The 15,458-nt window shown below is 41.1% G+C and overlaps 3 protein-coding genes across 3 annotated transcripts in view; 1 reads left to right on the top strand and 2 right to left on the bottom strand.

Annotated features, from left to right (window-relative positions):
- Positions 1–15,458, top strand: part of LOC127203988 (zinc finger protein 721-like) — a 1,570,727-nt gene that overhangs the window by 1,537,356 nt on the left and 17,913 nt on the right.
- On the bottom strand, positions 664–9,360 carry LOC127202949 (zinc finger protein 120-like). The gene is made up of 4 exons (XM_051161788.1): positions 9,322–9,360; positions 7,893–8,019; positions 7,627–7,687; positions 664–709 (listed from the first exon to the last, which is right to left on the bottom strand). The coding sequence occupies exons 1-4, from the start codon at positions 9,358–9,360 to the stop codon at positions 664–666; spliced, it is 273 nt and encodes a 90-aa protein (XP_051017745.1).
- On the bottom strand, positions 5,487–6,506 carry LOC127202950 (zinc finger protein 431-like). Its single transcript, XM_051161789.1, has 2 exons — positions 5,815–6,506; positions 5,487–5,729 (listed from the first exon to the last, which is right to left on the bottom strand). The coding sequence occupies exons 1-2, from the start codon at positions 6,504–6,506 to the stop codon at positions 5,504–5,506; spliced, it is 918 nt and encodes a 305-aa protein (XP_051017746.1). The 3' UTR covers positions 5,487–5,503.

Below are 15,458 nucleotides of genomic sequence, written 5' to 3'. Positions count from 1 at the left end.
TGCAGAAAGGGGCCAGGTGGTGGTGGTACACACCTTTAATCCCATGTTCAGGAGGCAAAGCCAGGGGATCCCTCTGACTTCCAGGCCAGCATGGTATACAAAGTGAGTTCAGGACAGCCAAGGCTAAACAGAGAAATCCATCTCAAAAAAACAAACAAAGAAATTACTCATTTGAATAATGTAATGAACTGACCATTTCAGTAACATGTGCAGCATAGCTTCTGCTTTCAGATCAGACCAGAAGGTCTGCAGTAAATACCCAGTAAAACAGGGTAGACAATGGCTAGATCACAGACTAAGGTTTGAGACATTCAGGTGTAGGCAGAGTGCCCTTTGTGAAGGAAGACCTGATTCTAGCAGGGTGTGTGAATTTGTAATTTCCCAGCTGTATTAATTCATGCATGTGAATGAAAGCAGATCATATGTTTGGTTACAATTTGGTTAGGTTAGCTTGAGCCAGTGACTATTGCAATTTCAGTTAAGGGGCCGTTGGCTGTAGCTGTGTGTATCAGGTTAAAGATCTCAGCAGCTAACATTGCACATAGGGGCAAGGTATCAATCACTGTCTTATTAATGCCATTCCCTCTACCAGAGAAGTTTCTGCTCTTTTTCAAAATCAGTCTGCCTATGTGTTTTTGAAATTATATTTATCTTTCTAAAAAGTCAATTGATGGTGTTTATAGAATTCACTTTCTTATGCATCACTGCTCTAATCTTTTATTTGTTTCTGCTCATGCCCATGTTTCCCAGTAATTAAAATATTCATTCTTCTTCTCAGAGGTTTTCATCTTCATTTCTGTTAGAGCAACATCCCCTGCAGCTCACCCTTTCCTCATGCTGTGCAGTTAAGACTTTTTTGAGCACCTAATCCTCTCATTCCCACTGCCTGGAAGACAGTCCTTCACTTCTTACAGGCAAGGCCCTAACTGGGAACTCAGGAGAAAGAGGCACCAGTGAATGATTGTCCTCTATCCTCCTTGGATCGGGGAGGAGTCATAAATAAAGGGGCCCTGTGTAAGAACTGTTTTCCCTGACCAACTTTGAAGTGATGTAGTCACAGCACAGAAATGGATGGGGAGGAAGAAAAGGGAGAGGTTTACTCATTTGACAGTAATTGGTATTAGCAATGAGAGGTCAGGTATTCAATTTAAGATGATCAGTAAAAGTCCAACTATCCACTTTTGGAGGGTCACAGGCCAAGTCAATGAAGATTATGTATGAGGAAATGAACTCATTTCTAAAAACCAAATTTCTGAGCTCTGTTTAATTCTACCAACACAGAAGACATGGGCACTGTAGTCTAGCTTTGCCTTAAAGGAATGTTATTTTTCCTGTTTGAAAATGTAGAAGGTGAGAGGAAAGATGGGAGTAAATCTTGGTGTGCTCTACTACATATGTTTAGTCTCTGAATTATTTTGGAACCTAAAGCCTGTTCCAACTTTTAAAATAATGATTTAGATTATCCTTAAATGACTTCAATCTTTTCATTTCTCCCTACAGTTAAGTCTGAAAGCCTGAGACAAAGGTCTGGGTGCCTATTTAACAAATCAATAGAAACCTGGCTGTCAGGTTCTAGCATCACACAGTCCCTACTTACTGCAAGGTAATGGTTGGCATAACCCCACTCTCTAGCCTAGTGTTGGGCTGCCTTTCTCCTAGCTTCCCTTCCTTATGGAATCCAATCATTTGGGTTACCTGGTGCTTTTCCTCTTTTATTTACAACCCTGACTTCTAGGTCTTCCTCATGATTCTCCCCTCCTTCCTGTCTTCATATGGCTCAGGGGTATGTACACTCTGGATACCCTGCCACACGACCTCCTACCCCACTCCAATATCTCTGGCTCTTATGTATAAATATCTTACTCCACCACGCATAGGAACAGCTATTTTCTTTCCACTTTACATTCACATTCACTTTTTGCTTTGTTACTCTGAATTTGACTGAGGGCAGGACTTCCCAGCTATGACATAGAGATGGCTGTGCTGCATGTTGAGTGTGTTACATAACATGTAAACAAAGGTGTATGTGCCTTGAAAAAGAAACAAGAAGCATTCTGGGAGATTGGAAAATTTAAAAACAAATTCCCCAGAGTAGTGCTCTGTCTGGCCCAGGGATCAAGGGTGGAGCTGGGAAGGCTACAGCTCTCTGAGTTATTTGACCTCTGATGCCCCAGTAGAAGAGCTGCTATCTTCCAAAGGGCAAGATGGAGTTTCCAAGCTAATGAGGGCCTCTGGGCAGGTTTAGGAAAGAGGGGCCTGAGAGGAAGGTAGCTTACATGTTTCTTCCAGGATTCTTCTCTGATGCAGCTGGAGGGAACTGTGAGGAAGGAGTACCACATGCCACGCCATGGCGACTGTGGAGGCAGCTGCCCCATGGTCAGGAGGAGAAAGTCTACTGGTATGTCAGAGTCTGATCTGCTGGGACTGAGATGGAGAGTGGTTCACACTGTGAATTTGTTGGTCTCTGTGGTGTTCTGGGTGGAGGTCTTTGGCTTCTGAATTTCCTGAGTGTGGATTCCCTTTGGATGCGTGGGCTTTGAAGCCCAAGCAGTGGAAAGCTGTGGAGCTTATACTATCACTCTCTAGGGTTCACACACAGGCATTGGTTTTCGTGGGCAGTAGGAAGACAGACTAGAAAAGGTCTAGTTTCTACAAGTACTGAACCTGACATTCTACATTCATTTTTTTTGTGTCAAATTGTATAAATAGTGTAGAAACTGATAGAAAGTAATTGATGGGGATTATGCTTCAGCAATACTTGATAATCTTTTTATTTTTCCAGTACCCTCAGCCACAATGGCATGATTCACAGAAATCCAGTTTCAGGGTACAAATGGAGTTTCTGAGATGCAGAGGGTTCTCAGCTGCGCATGGTACATAGACAGGGCAGTTTCCACACCTTATGACATAATACATGTGGCAGGAAGCAGACATAAATTATTCTACATTTTTTTTTTGAAGGATTCAGAGGGGCTGAGTTTGTCTGCAACCACAAGGGGGCATGAGGGGTATAGGGCCTTAGAACTACCTTTCTGCTCACATTTTGAGAGAGTTCTAGAGCATGGAGCCTCTCTGGAAGAGAATAGATAGCAAAAAAGATTAGTTAAAACCATATTGCATTGTTGTCGTTGCTGTAAAATTGTACATTTTTAGTGCAATAAGTCTGATGCCTTTGTATATATTACCTACACACACTCAACTCCATTTCCACAAAAAATACAGTGAACTGTGTTCTCCACATACTCTCATTCTATCCATGTTTCTATGTGTTTACAGTTGAAGAGATAGAGAAAGTTGTTTTCCAACCCTGGCCACTAGGTACTTTCTGAGATGGCCTCAGGCCTTTCTATACTTTCTGAGGAAAACCACACCCTCATACCTGTCCCGACCACCTGACAGCACATGATGTCCCAAGCTGAGCTCTTGCCCCCTCAAGGATTAAATAACTAGTAACCAATCATTTTAAAGGGCATTCTTGGGGCTGGAGAGATGGATCAGAGGGTTAGAGCACTGGCTGCTCTCCCAGAGTTCCTGAGTTCAATTCCCAGCAACCACATGGTGGCTCACAAGCATCTGTAATGACATCTGGTGCCCACTTCTGGTCTGCTGGCTCACATGCAGGCAGAGTACTATATAAATAATAAATAAATCTTAAAAAAATAAATAAAAAATAAAGGGCATTCTTAGCCGGGTGTGGTGGCGCACGCCTTTAATCCCAGAACTCGGGAGGATGAGGTGGGCGGACCAGTGTGAGTTCCAGGCCAGCCTGGTCTACAAAGTGAGTCCAGGACTGCCAAGGCTAGCACAGAGAGACCCTGTCTCAGAGAAAAAAAAAGGGGGGGGCATTCTTAAGAACCAATCTTGGTCCAAAAATTCTGCTTAACTGCCAATTCTGCTTCTGTAAGGAAGGGTATAAAATACCCAAGCTTTACTTATTTGGGGTCTCCAGCTCAACAGAGCTTGGTAGGCCATGTCATGAAGGATCAATAAAGCATCCCTTGCTGTTTGCATTGGACTGGACTCTCGTGTCTCACTGGGCTCCAGGAAGTAGAACCAAGCCTCCAGGTCTTACACAATATACAGAATCCATTATTAAATTTCTTTTAATTTATATATTTGCTTCACATCCTGATTGTAGCCCTCTCCCTCCTCTCCTCCCATCCCCTCCCTCCCACCCTTTCCCCTCTATCCCTTCTGAAAACGGGAAACACACCTACAAGCACTCTCAAACCCATACCAGCACTTCAAGTCTCATCAAAACTGAACCTCCACTCATCCCTGAGGTCAGGCAAGGCAGTCTGGCTAGGGCAAATTGATTGAAAGCATTCAACACAGTCACGTCCTTGATAGCACCCACTCAAATTATTAGTGGACCCAGATGATGATCACACTGCCTATGGGTTACATATGTGCAGAGGTTTAGGTCTAGTCCATGTATGCTCTTTGGTTGGTACTTTCATCTCTGTAAGTCCACATGGATCTAGGCTAGTTGGCTCTGCTGGTCTTCTTGCAGCATTCTCAAATTCTCATAAAATGACAGAATTGCTATGGATACCTACAATCTTCTGAGGGCACTTTCAATGGACTTTAAATTAGTTTTAGAGGTATCAGAATTCTCATGTTCATTGCAGTTATATTCAAGGTGACTTAAATTTTTAAAAAAACTAAATGCTCATTTGTTGAAGATAAGCTAGGTGGCCCAGGAGGACATTGTGGTGAGTTAAGACAATAGCAATGCTTAAAGGATTATACACACTTGGAAAGGGCTTTCACAGTTGGTGCAGTATTATCAAACAGCATGTCATTACTGTTCAAGTGTTGGGGACCTACTCCTTTCTCCCATTTGATATAGTTCTAGTCTTATGAAAGCGAACTCTTCCAAGCTGCTCTAGATGGTTGGAGATGAAAGTCCGTAGTTACTCACATAGAAATCTTACTTGTAGTCTTGTTATATACTAGTTAGATAATTACAGGACAAGATTTATTTAGTCTCTTGTATACATTTTCAAGGTTAAGCAGGTTGTGTATAGCTAGAAACAAGCAATGTTTGTCTATTTAGATAAGCTGACATAGATACATTGATTGTTCAATACAGATACATAGATAGACACGCATGTTATTCACTGTGGTAAATACATAGATGGTCTTCAAAATACTTCAGAGACTTACAGAATATGGCATTCAATAAGAAAGGCCTTTCCTGACAGAGAGACACAGCTGCTTCTGGCAATACACCAATATACTTCAATTAAGCTGATGGACATCTATGAAACATGTGGCCAAATAGCCACTGAATCAAACAACTTCTCTTGACTGCTGAGAGCACGTTGACTCTCGAAATGATGAACAAGCATTACACTGGAAAATCGGTGGGCCGGATCATCAAAATTTCTGCTTCACAGAACAAGTGTGTGAGATACTCTGGACTGCTAGGCTATCTCACATTAATTACATTCAACGAATTTCTCTCTAGTACGTAATTGCATGTAAAGACTACAAAATATTAAATACATTCATAAAGATTCTCTCCAGTGTGAATTCTTTCGTGCCTTTGAAGATGACCATGACATTCAAAGGCTTTACCACAGACATTATATTCAGGAATTTTCTGTCCTGTATGAATTCCTTCATGGCTCTGAAGAAAATTGTGATATGCAAAGGCTTTACCACATAGACTACATTCATAAGGTTTCACTCCTGTATGAATTCTTTCATGCATTTGAAGATAACTGTGCTGGGGAAAAGGCTTTACATCATTTATTACATTCATTAGGTTTCTCTACTCTATGAATTCTTTCATGCTTTTGAAGAGACTGCTGCCATGCAAAGGCTTTACCACATTGATTACATTCATAAGGTTTCTCTCCTGTATGAATTCTCTCATGGCTTTGAAGATATCTGTACAGTGCAAAGGCTTTACCACATTGATTACATTCATAAGGTTTCTCTCCTGTATGAATTCTCTCATGCATTTGAAGATAACTGTGCCGTGCAAAGGCTTTACCACATTGATTACATTCATAAGGTTTCTCTCCTGTATGAATTCTCTTATGCATTTGAAGATTCCTGAGCCCTGCAAAGGCTTTAGCACATTGATTACATTCATAAGGTTTCTCTCCTGTATGAATTCTTTCATGCCTTTGAAGACTCCCATGCCATGCAAAGGCTTTACCACACTGACTACATTCATAAGGTTTCTCTCCTGTATGAATTCTTTTATGCAGTTGAAGATATCTGTGCTGTGCAAAGAGTTTACCACATTGATTACATTCATAAGGTTTCTCTTCTGTATGAATATTTTTATGCATTTGAAGAGACCTGTACCAGGCAAAGGCTTTACCACATTGATTACATTCATAAGGTTTCTCTCCTGTATGAATTACTTCATGCATTTGAAGATATCTGTGCTGCGCAAAGACTTTTCCACATTGTTGACATTCATAACGTTTCTTTCCAGGATGAATTTTCTCATGAATTTGAAGAGAACTTTGATGGTCATCGGCCATAAAACATTGTTCACATTCATAGGGTTTCTCCCTAGTTTCTGTTCTTTTATGAATTTGGAGACTACTGTGACTTACAAAGGCCTCACCATACAGATTATCTTCATATGGTTTCTCTCCAGTAGGAATTATTTCTTGCCCTTGAGGATGACATTGACATAACCATGATTTATCACACTGAATAAATGGAGAGGGTTTTCCTCTAGTGCATCTTCTTTCATTCCTGCAATGATAATTGGCACATGTCAAAGTTATATACACGGATGAATTTTTTTATGTCTGTGAATTAAGTTTATATTTCATCTAATTTAAATGTAATCAGATCTCATGGTAATGTCAGTTTATTAACTTTCATTTTTCCTTCCTTCTTCAAGTGTTATTTTGCATCTCCTGAGAGGCCGTATTTGTAAGATCCTGTATTGCATGGACCACATTTAAAGCATCCTTTTACTATAGAAGAGGGTTTTCACATGTTGGAAGAGAACTGGGAGAAGTCAGATTTACCACTCTGATTGCATTAAAATTTATCCTCTCATGTGAGTCACACTACAATTGCAAAGTGAACCACGGCAAACAGAGGCAATCCACATTGATAGTATTCATGGAAGTTTTTCTGCAGTGTGAGTTTGTGGATATATTGCCAAAAAATTGGAAAAGCCATTAATTGTACACAGTATTACATTCAGAAAGTCTACACGTTATGGGCACTACTAAAAATATTCTAATTCTTCTCGGTTAGAGAGTGTTTTATTGCTTTGTTCAATGTTCCTATGCCGACAGACCTAGTATCCACTGTGGTAAATGACATGTCTATCAAAGAAGATAGCAAATGAAAAGGTTTACCCTGCATTCACAGTCTCTTAGCAGTTCTACAATCTAGCTCGCTATGGTTCAAATGGTGATATCTGTTAATGCATTGTTTTCTTATCTTCTTTCTTAGAGAAATGACGTACAAAAATAAATCAGATACCTGATTTTGAGGTACATGTCTTTGTCAGAATTTAATAATCATCGATACACTTCAAACAGTGCATATTTACACTCTTGTTTTTCTTTAGAAATTAAAGGATGAACTAAAAGTAATTCAGAGACATACTCGTATCAACTTGCACATGAAAATTACCTTCTAGATCTTCTAGAATTATGAAGATTCTCTGCAATGTGATGGTCTTCCCAATTGTACCCTAAAATAGAGGAACCAAAAAATGCGTGATATATTATTGGAAAGTAGACAAAATTCAAGTTCCCCTTCAGTTAACCTCAGACATCTGGCTGATTTACTCATCTCATTCGTCCTCATTTCCAGTTGACATTACAATAACAAATAACAGCAATGCAGAAACAGTTGTCACTAGATTTTAAAAAGCAACATAAAATGCACAGTCCTACCTATGGCAGTGAGGTTCCTGCAGGTCTCCAGCATCACCTCTCTGTAGAGACTCTTCTGGGCAGGATCCAGCAAAGCCCACTCTTCCACAGTGAATTTCACATTCACGTCATCATAGGTCATTGCATCCTATAATATCTCACACAGGGGTGCAAGAGAAAGCATGATAGTGATGACAGTGTAGCTGGATCCTTTATTGACAATATATTCACATAAATCTGTGGCTTCCTCCACTAATTTCCTGATACAGATGTTCTAATGTAACCAAGACCTTTTATAAGGATCCTGAATACTGAGGTCCACTTGTGTCTTTCCTCACCCCTTGAATAGGATATAGCCTGGCAAGATAAATGCCAATCATCACAAGTATGGGGAGGTAGAGAAAGAGTTTAGTAGTATTGGACTCATATCAGAGAAATTATATAAGGAATTATTAATGATAAAATGACTTTTAAACTGAGTGTATTTTTTCATGCTGTCTCATAGTCAAGAAGCTGAGACAGGAGTATCTCATGATGTGACTGCCAGCCACGTCTATGCAATGAATACCAGGACAGCAAGAGGTCACAGCTTAATACTGAAGTGTTACCCAACACATGAGATAACATTTACAACCTCGACAAAATTAATTATATATATATTTTTTGTTTGTTTGTTATTTTGTTTGAGGCATTGTTTCCCTGTGTTACCCTTGGCTGCCATGGACTCACGTTATAGGCAAGGCTGGCCTTAAAGACACAGCGAGCCACTTGCCTCCTGAGTGCTGGGACTTGGGAAGTGGGCCACAATGCCTGGCTTCCAAATATATCTTAGACAGAAATGTTAAATGCTAAGAACAGGTTTTTAGAGGAAGTTAGAGAAACTAGGGATCTGAGTTTGTAATCCTGCCAAGGATGTTTCTAGTCACAAGCCCCTGCTCCCAATGCTTTGTGTAGATGTAATCCACACAGTGCAGTTACGCAGAGACCATCACCAAGTCCAGAAACTTAACTAAGACCGAAAAGGACCTCACAGGTGGCTACTTTTGGTGCTACTTATCTCGCAGCCCCAGGGAAGACCCACTACACCAGTTTCCTCTGCTGAGCTGCCTGCTCCTCCCTACTGTGAGCAGTGACTCTGCACTCACCATGTTGTGTCTTCTGACCTTGCCTGAGCTCTCCTCAGAGAACCCACCACAAACACTCAGAGCATATCACACACAGCCACTCAAGTCCGCTCCTCTACAGAGAGGAACTTAGAGCATAGCACCAGGAAGAACACTCTTTCGCTTTTTCCTGGAGTCCCTGATTGGCCATGGGAGTCTTGAGTGAGAGGAGCATTGGTTAGAGTGTGCTGAAGGGACACAGCACAGTAGTTCCTGGCACAGGATCCATTACAAGACCAGTCTATATTACTTAGGTGGAGAGATTTGCATTTCAGTAGCACTCCTACCTGTTCTCCAAGAGCCTGCATTTCCACCTTTGCACTCATCCCAGCCACTCAGGCCTCCTGAGCTCAGATGCCTGCCCCTCCCCCTTTGACCTTGAGCTCACCAGGTCCCAACTTCTGAGCTTGCCTGAGGTCCCAGCAGAACCCTCAGGCACTTCCATTTTTCTTCCTGGTATCAGGGTGCACAGCTTGCAAAGCCATTGCTCATTTTGGAATGGAGTTATCAGTCTGTCCCACAAGTGAAAGGGTACACAAAAGATTCCAAATTAAAGCGAGTTTAGGAAACACGATTGTTGGTTTGTGACTTCATGTTGCGTTCAGGTAAACTGCAGCTACCTTTCACCTGATAGATATGAAACAAACCTGGGAGAAGAGTAGGCAAGAGAGGATAATCATTATGGAGGGGCTGGAGAGATGGCTCTGTGGTTAAGAGCGCTGCCTGCTCTTCCAAAGGTCCTGAGTTCAATTCCCAGCAACCATTTGGTGGCTCACAGTCATCTACAGGGCCATCTGGTGCCCTCTTCTGGTGGGGAGGCGTACATGAAGGTGAAACACTGTATACTTAAACAAATCAAACTTAAAAAAAAAAAAAAAAAAAAATATATATATATATATATATATATATATATATATAAAGAGATAATCATTTTGGAGCACTACAGTTAATCAACCCATCATCCTCAGTGGAAAGGTGATTAAAAAGAAAACAAAAACCCACAGTTGTGCTAGGCCTGGGGGTGGGGCTGGGGTAGAGGATGGAGTGGAGGTGTGAAGGGAGGGAGGGGTGGGGGATGAGGGGCCCTTCCCCAGGAAGGAGATAAGAGTCAGTGGGTCTCTGCTGAGCAGAGGGCTCTTAGAGGAGATAGGGAATCAGCAAAGACAGGGAGTGAGCCAGGCATGATATTCAAGGTAATGCCTCAGGTGGCAGACTAGCAATCATGCTGCTTCCCTGCTGTGACACACAGGCACCCAGGTGCTTTTTAATTACACAAGTTTCACACAATATGCCAGTAACCCCAGCACATTGGAGGCCAATTCATATCCTTGAAAATCACACCTTGGTTATGTGAGGATCAGAAAGAATGGGAGGTGTGCCCAGCAGTGGTGGAGCATGCCTTGAATCACAGCAATCCTGAGGCAGAGGCAGCCCAATTGCTGTGAGTTAGAGACCAGCCTGGTCTATAAAGTGTGTCCATGACAGCCAAGGCTACACAGAGAAACCCTGTCTCAAAAAAAAACAAAAAACAAAAAATAAAAACTCCACAAACAAACAAAAACACTAAGAATGGGGTTGTGGCTTTGATGGAAGTCATGTAGCTCTGGGCTATGAAGGCTCAGTATAAATTTTGTAGCCACGCCATACACCAATCTCTCCCCATACCTGTTAATTCTGGTTAGAGTCCTGTTTTGTCAGAATGCATGTCTTTGTACCTTATTCACGACTGGTGGCCAGGGAGGCCAGGAGATGGTGTCAGAACGCCTGGGACTAGAGCAACAGATAGTAATGAAGATGCTTTATGAATTTCTCAGAAGTTCTGTGGGAGCTAACAATCTCCTGTAACTTCTGACCCAGGAGATCTGGGCTCTGTTGGCCTATGTAGGCACTGTGTACAAATGTCTACTGTCGAACACCTGTAATCATAAAATTAAAAACAAAGCTAAAAAAACTAGAAGGAATGGAATTCTCTACAGTGATGTCACAGGCTTCAGTCAGAGCAGCCAGGGCTAGTTAAAATGAACTCTTCTCCGTCCTCTATGAAAGCAAATGTGTCCTTCTTTTTATAATTTATATATGTTCCTGCATGATTTTTAGCCAACAGTGCCTCAGATGTCTCTGCCTTTACATTGCGACCATCTTTACAGGTGGATGTGCCAGGTGAGCATGAGTAGGCATAGGCAGACTCTATATGAACTTGTCCACACTCCCGATACAGTACCCCATGCTTTCTTTTTGGAGAGAGTTTGCTTAAATAAGGCTTTTGAAATGGAAAGACCTTTCTTCAATGTGGATCTTTTGAGATGATAATATTGATCTTTAATCAGGGCCACAGCTATGGGTGTCAGCCTACATGTAAAGAAGATATTGAAGAAGGAAGCTTTCTTTCTTGGCTGGTTTTCATTAGTCTTGGCTAGGAAATTTTCATTCCTTTAGTGTCTTTACATCCTAATTTTTGGACTTCTGAAGTATACTGAGCACCAGATAAGACAACCAGCCTCATGAATCAAACAAGTTCTAGACTCTTTACTTTTCTTTGGTAGATAGCCAAGGTTGAACTAGCTGGACCACAGTTGTGAGACATTCAAAAGAAATTTACTTTCAAAATACACAGAATGAGATCCATTCTACCAGTTGTGCTCATATTGAGAACCTTGACTAATAAAACTGTGTTTTCCATCCGCCCACTGTGGAAGATGTGCTGGGTAGCAATAGTATTTTTGTTGTCATTTGGTTTTTTGTTTGTTTTGGGTTTTTTGTGTGTGTTTGTTTTTCACGACAGGTTCTCTCTGTATATCCTTGACTGTCCTGGACTACCTTTGTAGACCAGACTGGCCTCAAACTCACAGCAATCTGCCTGCCTCTGCCTCCCAAGAGCTGGGATTAAAGGCATATGCCACCACTGCCCAGCAGCAATACTGTTTGTAAAAGCATTATTCCCTGATCCATTTCTATATAAGTTTTTACTTACCTTGAAGACTACACCTTTTATAATCATTCATTCGTTAAGAGCTTAATTTGATTTTAGCAGAAGAAAACCCCTAAACTAATGGAACCATCATTGAGCTTTTGGCAGGAGAAAGACATATTATTTTCTTTGTGGTCTGGTTCCTGGCAAAACTGCTTCCTCTCTCTGTAAAAATGCCTCTTAAGTAGCTTCCCTTGGCTCTCTCTAGTGGGAGCTGGCCATATCCTATTCTACCAAATCTTCTCTGATTCATCACCTCTTCTTCCTCCCAATCATCACTATCAAGCCTGGGTGCTGCTTCCTTCTTTACATTAACTTAACCTTTAATTAAGATTTAAGGACTATATCACCATATATAGATCTAAGCTTTTCTTTACTAGATACTTGCTCTATACCACGCTGGCCTTAAACTCAAATCTGTTTGCTTCTGTCTCCTGGATTAAAGGCATGTTTTGTATTACAACTGGATCTCACAGACATAAAAGACCTTTGGATGTGTTCTCTTTCCTACTGGGTTGCATACACCTAAGAAAGTCTTTGCATGTGATCTCTTACAAGAACAGCCATGTTCTGATTTAATATTCTTCTGCAGAAGGGGGCATCCCTGGGAAAGGAAGGCTCCTTGGAATCTATGGGGGTGACTCTAGCTGAGACCTGTAGCATCAGGGGCTAAGAGCCTGAAGTTGCCAACTACTATAGCCACGTCGACTTCCAGAAGAGGGAGGGGGGACACAAAACCACCCTTAAAGCCTTTGACTCGAAATTTATCTTGCCTACAAAAAGTATAGGGATAAAGATGGATTAGAGATTGAAGAAATGGCAAACAAATAACTGGCTGCTCAACATAAGACCTACGCAAAGGGGAAAGAGCCAATCCCTGACACTATTAATGATACTCTGCTATGCTTGCAGACAGGTTTCTAGCATAAGTGTTTTCTGAGAGTCTTCCTCCAGCACCTGATGGAAACAGATGCAGAGACCCAGAGCCAAACAATAGGCAGAGCACAGGGAATTTGGGGGAGGGTTAGGAAGAAAGACAATGGGATCCTGGGCAGTCGAGGACACCACAAGAAAACCTACAGTCACCTATCTTGAGCGCATGGGGACTCTCAGAAACTGAACCATAATCAAAGAGCATACATAGACTGACTACACATATTTAGAAGATGTGCAGTTTGGTTAACATGTGGGTCCCCTAACAATAGGAATAGGAGACATTTCCCTATGCTGTCTGACTTTGGATCCCTTTTTCCCTATCTAGGCTGCCTCCTTAGGCATCAGTGGGAAAGGATATCTTAGTCCTGATGCAACTTGAGATGCGAGGGGAGGCTGATAACGCTTGTGGGCCTCCCCTTCACTGAGGAGAAGGAGGGCTACTTGGGGAAAGGGGAATGATGGTGGGACTGGGAGTAGAGGAGAGAGAGGGCAGGCTGTAAAGTGACTTAATTAATTAGTTCATCAATTAAAAATATGGCTAGCAAAATAGCTTAGCATTGAATACTAACTGTTTCTACTATATCTTATGTGATTTAGGGGCACAGTCTATAGTCGTGGATGCATGACAGCATGAGAAGAAAGCTGAACAAACAGTTTCAAACACAACACAGGAGAAAGAAAAACATAAAATGAGTTGAGTCTACAGACACTCAAATCCCAGCACCAAAAAGACATCTAGGTAAACGCTTAGTACAAAAACTCCCTTAAGAAAGCCAAAAAAAAAAAAAAAAAAAAAAAGTGGAGATAAGTGTTTAAAGAAATGACGCTACATAGAGTCTTTCTGATTTGACCAATTATATTCTGATATTGGTCATTATTGACTCACAGTGAAAATGCATTTTAATCAACTTGAATGATCCTAATGGTCTGCAACTGCTCATAGAGTATTAAAGAGAACAAAGCCTCTTCTGACACTGCAGAAAATCTTTTCATAGCTATATTTTCTAAAATCTGGAAACAAGTTATATCTTTACACAATATACAATGGCACAGAATAAACCTTCCCATTCCAATTGAAAGAAATGTATATATAGTGAGGAAAGCCTGGATGAAGGCCAAAAAAAAAAAAAAAAAAAAAAAAAAAAAGAAAGAAAAAAAGAAAAAGGAAAAACAGAACAAAGCAAAAGAAAACAAAAACACCAGCAGGGCAAACAGCAAGTACCCTAACTCTGTCTCAGACATGGGGCCAGTTTCAAAGGTTACAGATAACCCTATGACTACAATTTCTCATTCATTACTCAGTTTTGTTACTTTATTTTATTTTATTTTATTTTATTTTTGGTTTTTTGAGACAGGGTTTCTTTGTGTAGCCTTGGCCATCCTGGACTCACTTTGTAGACCAGGCTGGCCTCGACTCACACAAATCCGCCTGCCTCTGCCTCCTGAGTGCTGGGATTAAAGGCGTGTGCCACCACGCCTAGCTTTTACTTTAACTTAGTATATGAATCTCTACATGATATATTTCTCAAGCTTAGGTATCTCAACATCTTATGGTCTCAAAATGCACCTTGGGCTACATATCCAATGCCTGGTGAAATGAGAGCTCATAGTTTCCTTACTGTCTCTGTAAAACATAAATAGCTGCAGCAACGTTGAACTAAATTCACAGAGACAGAATACATGACCTTGCATTGTGCATCTTTCTTGGTTTAAAACAAGTACAACAATGGGTGATACTGCCAACTTTGGTTTCTAAACTGAGATGAAATATACCAGCCAAGGATCAGAATTGCAGGAGGTTTTATACGAAGTACCTTCTTTGGAATCAATTTGCCTATACTTTCCATTAATTTAAGGTGTAGCAAGAAAGGATGTTACCCATCTTAGGCTTCCAATGCACAGGCAATGCTTTCTCTTTACTGGTGATAAGCTCCTTGAAAAATCCATTCGTTTCTTTCAGGATTTGACTGCCATCTAAAACTACCTAGTTCTGTTTTTTCTCTAAACTCACAGACTGCATTTTCTTCTGCACCACTTATTGCTTTTTCAGATGGTTCTGTCAGCTCACAGTCCAACATTTTGTAAGGTTAGAATAGAAACTCAACCTAGAAAATTATAGCAAAAACCATGGGCAAACATTGTTCCTGGCTTGCTTGCTTACTTGAGCACTCTCTTATTTGCAGCCTGATCTCTTATCCAACCCAGGCACACTTGCTAAGGGATAGGGCAACCGTCAGTGGAAGAGCCTCCCACATCAATCTCCAATCAATATAATCTCTCACAGGCATAGCAATCAGCCACTCTGATGAGGGCATGCCTCATCATTAACATTTTTGCCTGTTTTAATTGGCTTATCTGCAGCTGAAAGCTTCTTAAGCCAGAAGCCTGCTAGCTTTGGCCTCTGGGGGTTCAGGAATAGCCCACACTGACCACTTGGACACCAAACTCAGGGAAGAGAAAATTTACTGGTCATTTAACAAAGACTGACTGCTCGAGAAAATATGACAGGTTTGAAAAAGG

Source organism: Acomys russatus, chromosome 19 (genome assembly GCF_903995435.1).
Source record: "Acomys russatus chromosome 19, mAcoRus1.1, whole genome shotgun sequence".
Classification (NCBI taxonomy): Eukaryota; Metazoa; Chordata; class Mammalia; order Rodentia; family Muridae; genus Acomys; species Acomys russatus.
The sequence above is the reverse complement of the archived record's forward strand: the minus strand, read 5'-3'. Positions and strand labels throughout refer to the sequence as shown.

Excerpts from the sequence above, each read along its gene's own strand:
- LOC127202949 (XM_051161788.1), bottom strand. The coding sequence starts at position 9,360 with ATGAGTGCAAAGGTGGAAATGCAGGCTCTTGGAGAACAG. Across the intron at positions 8,020-9,321 it reads TGCAGGCTCTTGGAGAACAG|GATGCAATGACCTATGATGA; the intron begins GTAGGAGTGCTA and ends GAGATATTATAG. Across the intron at positions 710-7,626 it reads AATTCTAGAAGATCTAGAAG|AGCAGTGATGCATAAGAAAG; the intron begins GTAATTTTCATG and ends ATAAAAGATTAG.
- LOC127202950 (XM_051161789.1), bottom strand. The coding sequence starts at position 6,506 with ATGGCCGATGACCATCAAAGTTCTCTTCAAATTCATGAGAAAATTCAT. Across the intron at positions 5,730-5,814 it reads AAAGCCTTTGCATGGCAGCA|TTATCTTCAAATGCATGAAA; the intron begins GTCTCTTCAAAA and ends TCCCCAGCACAG.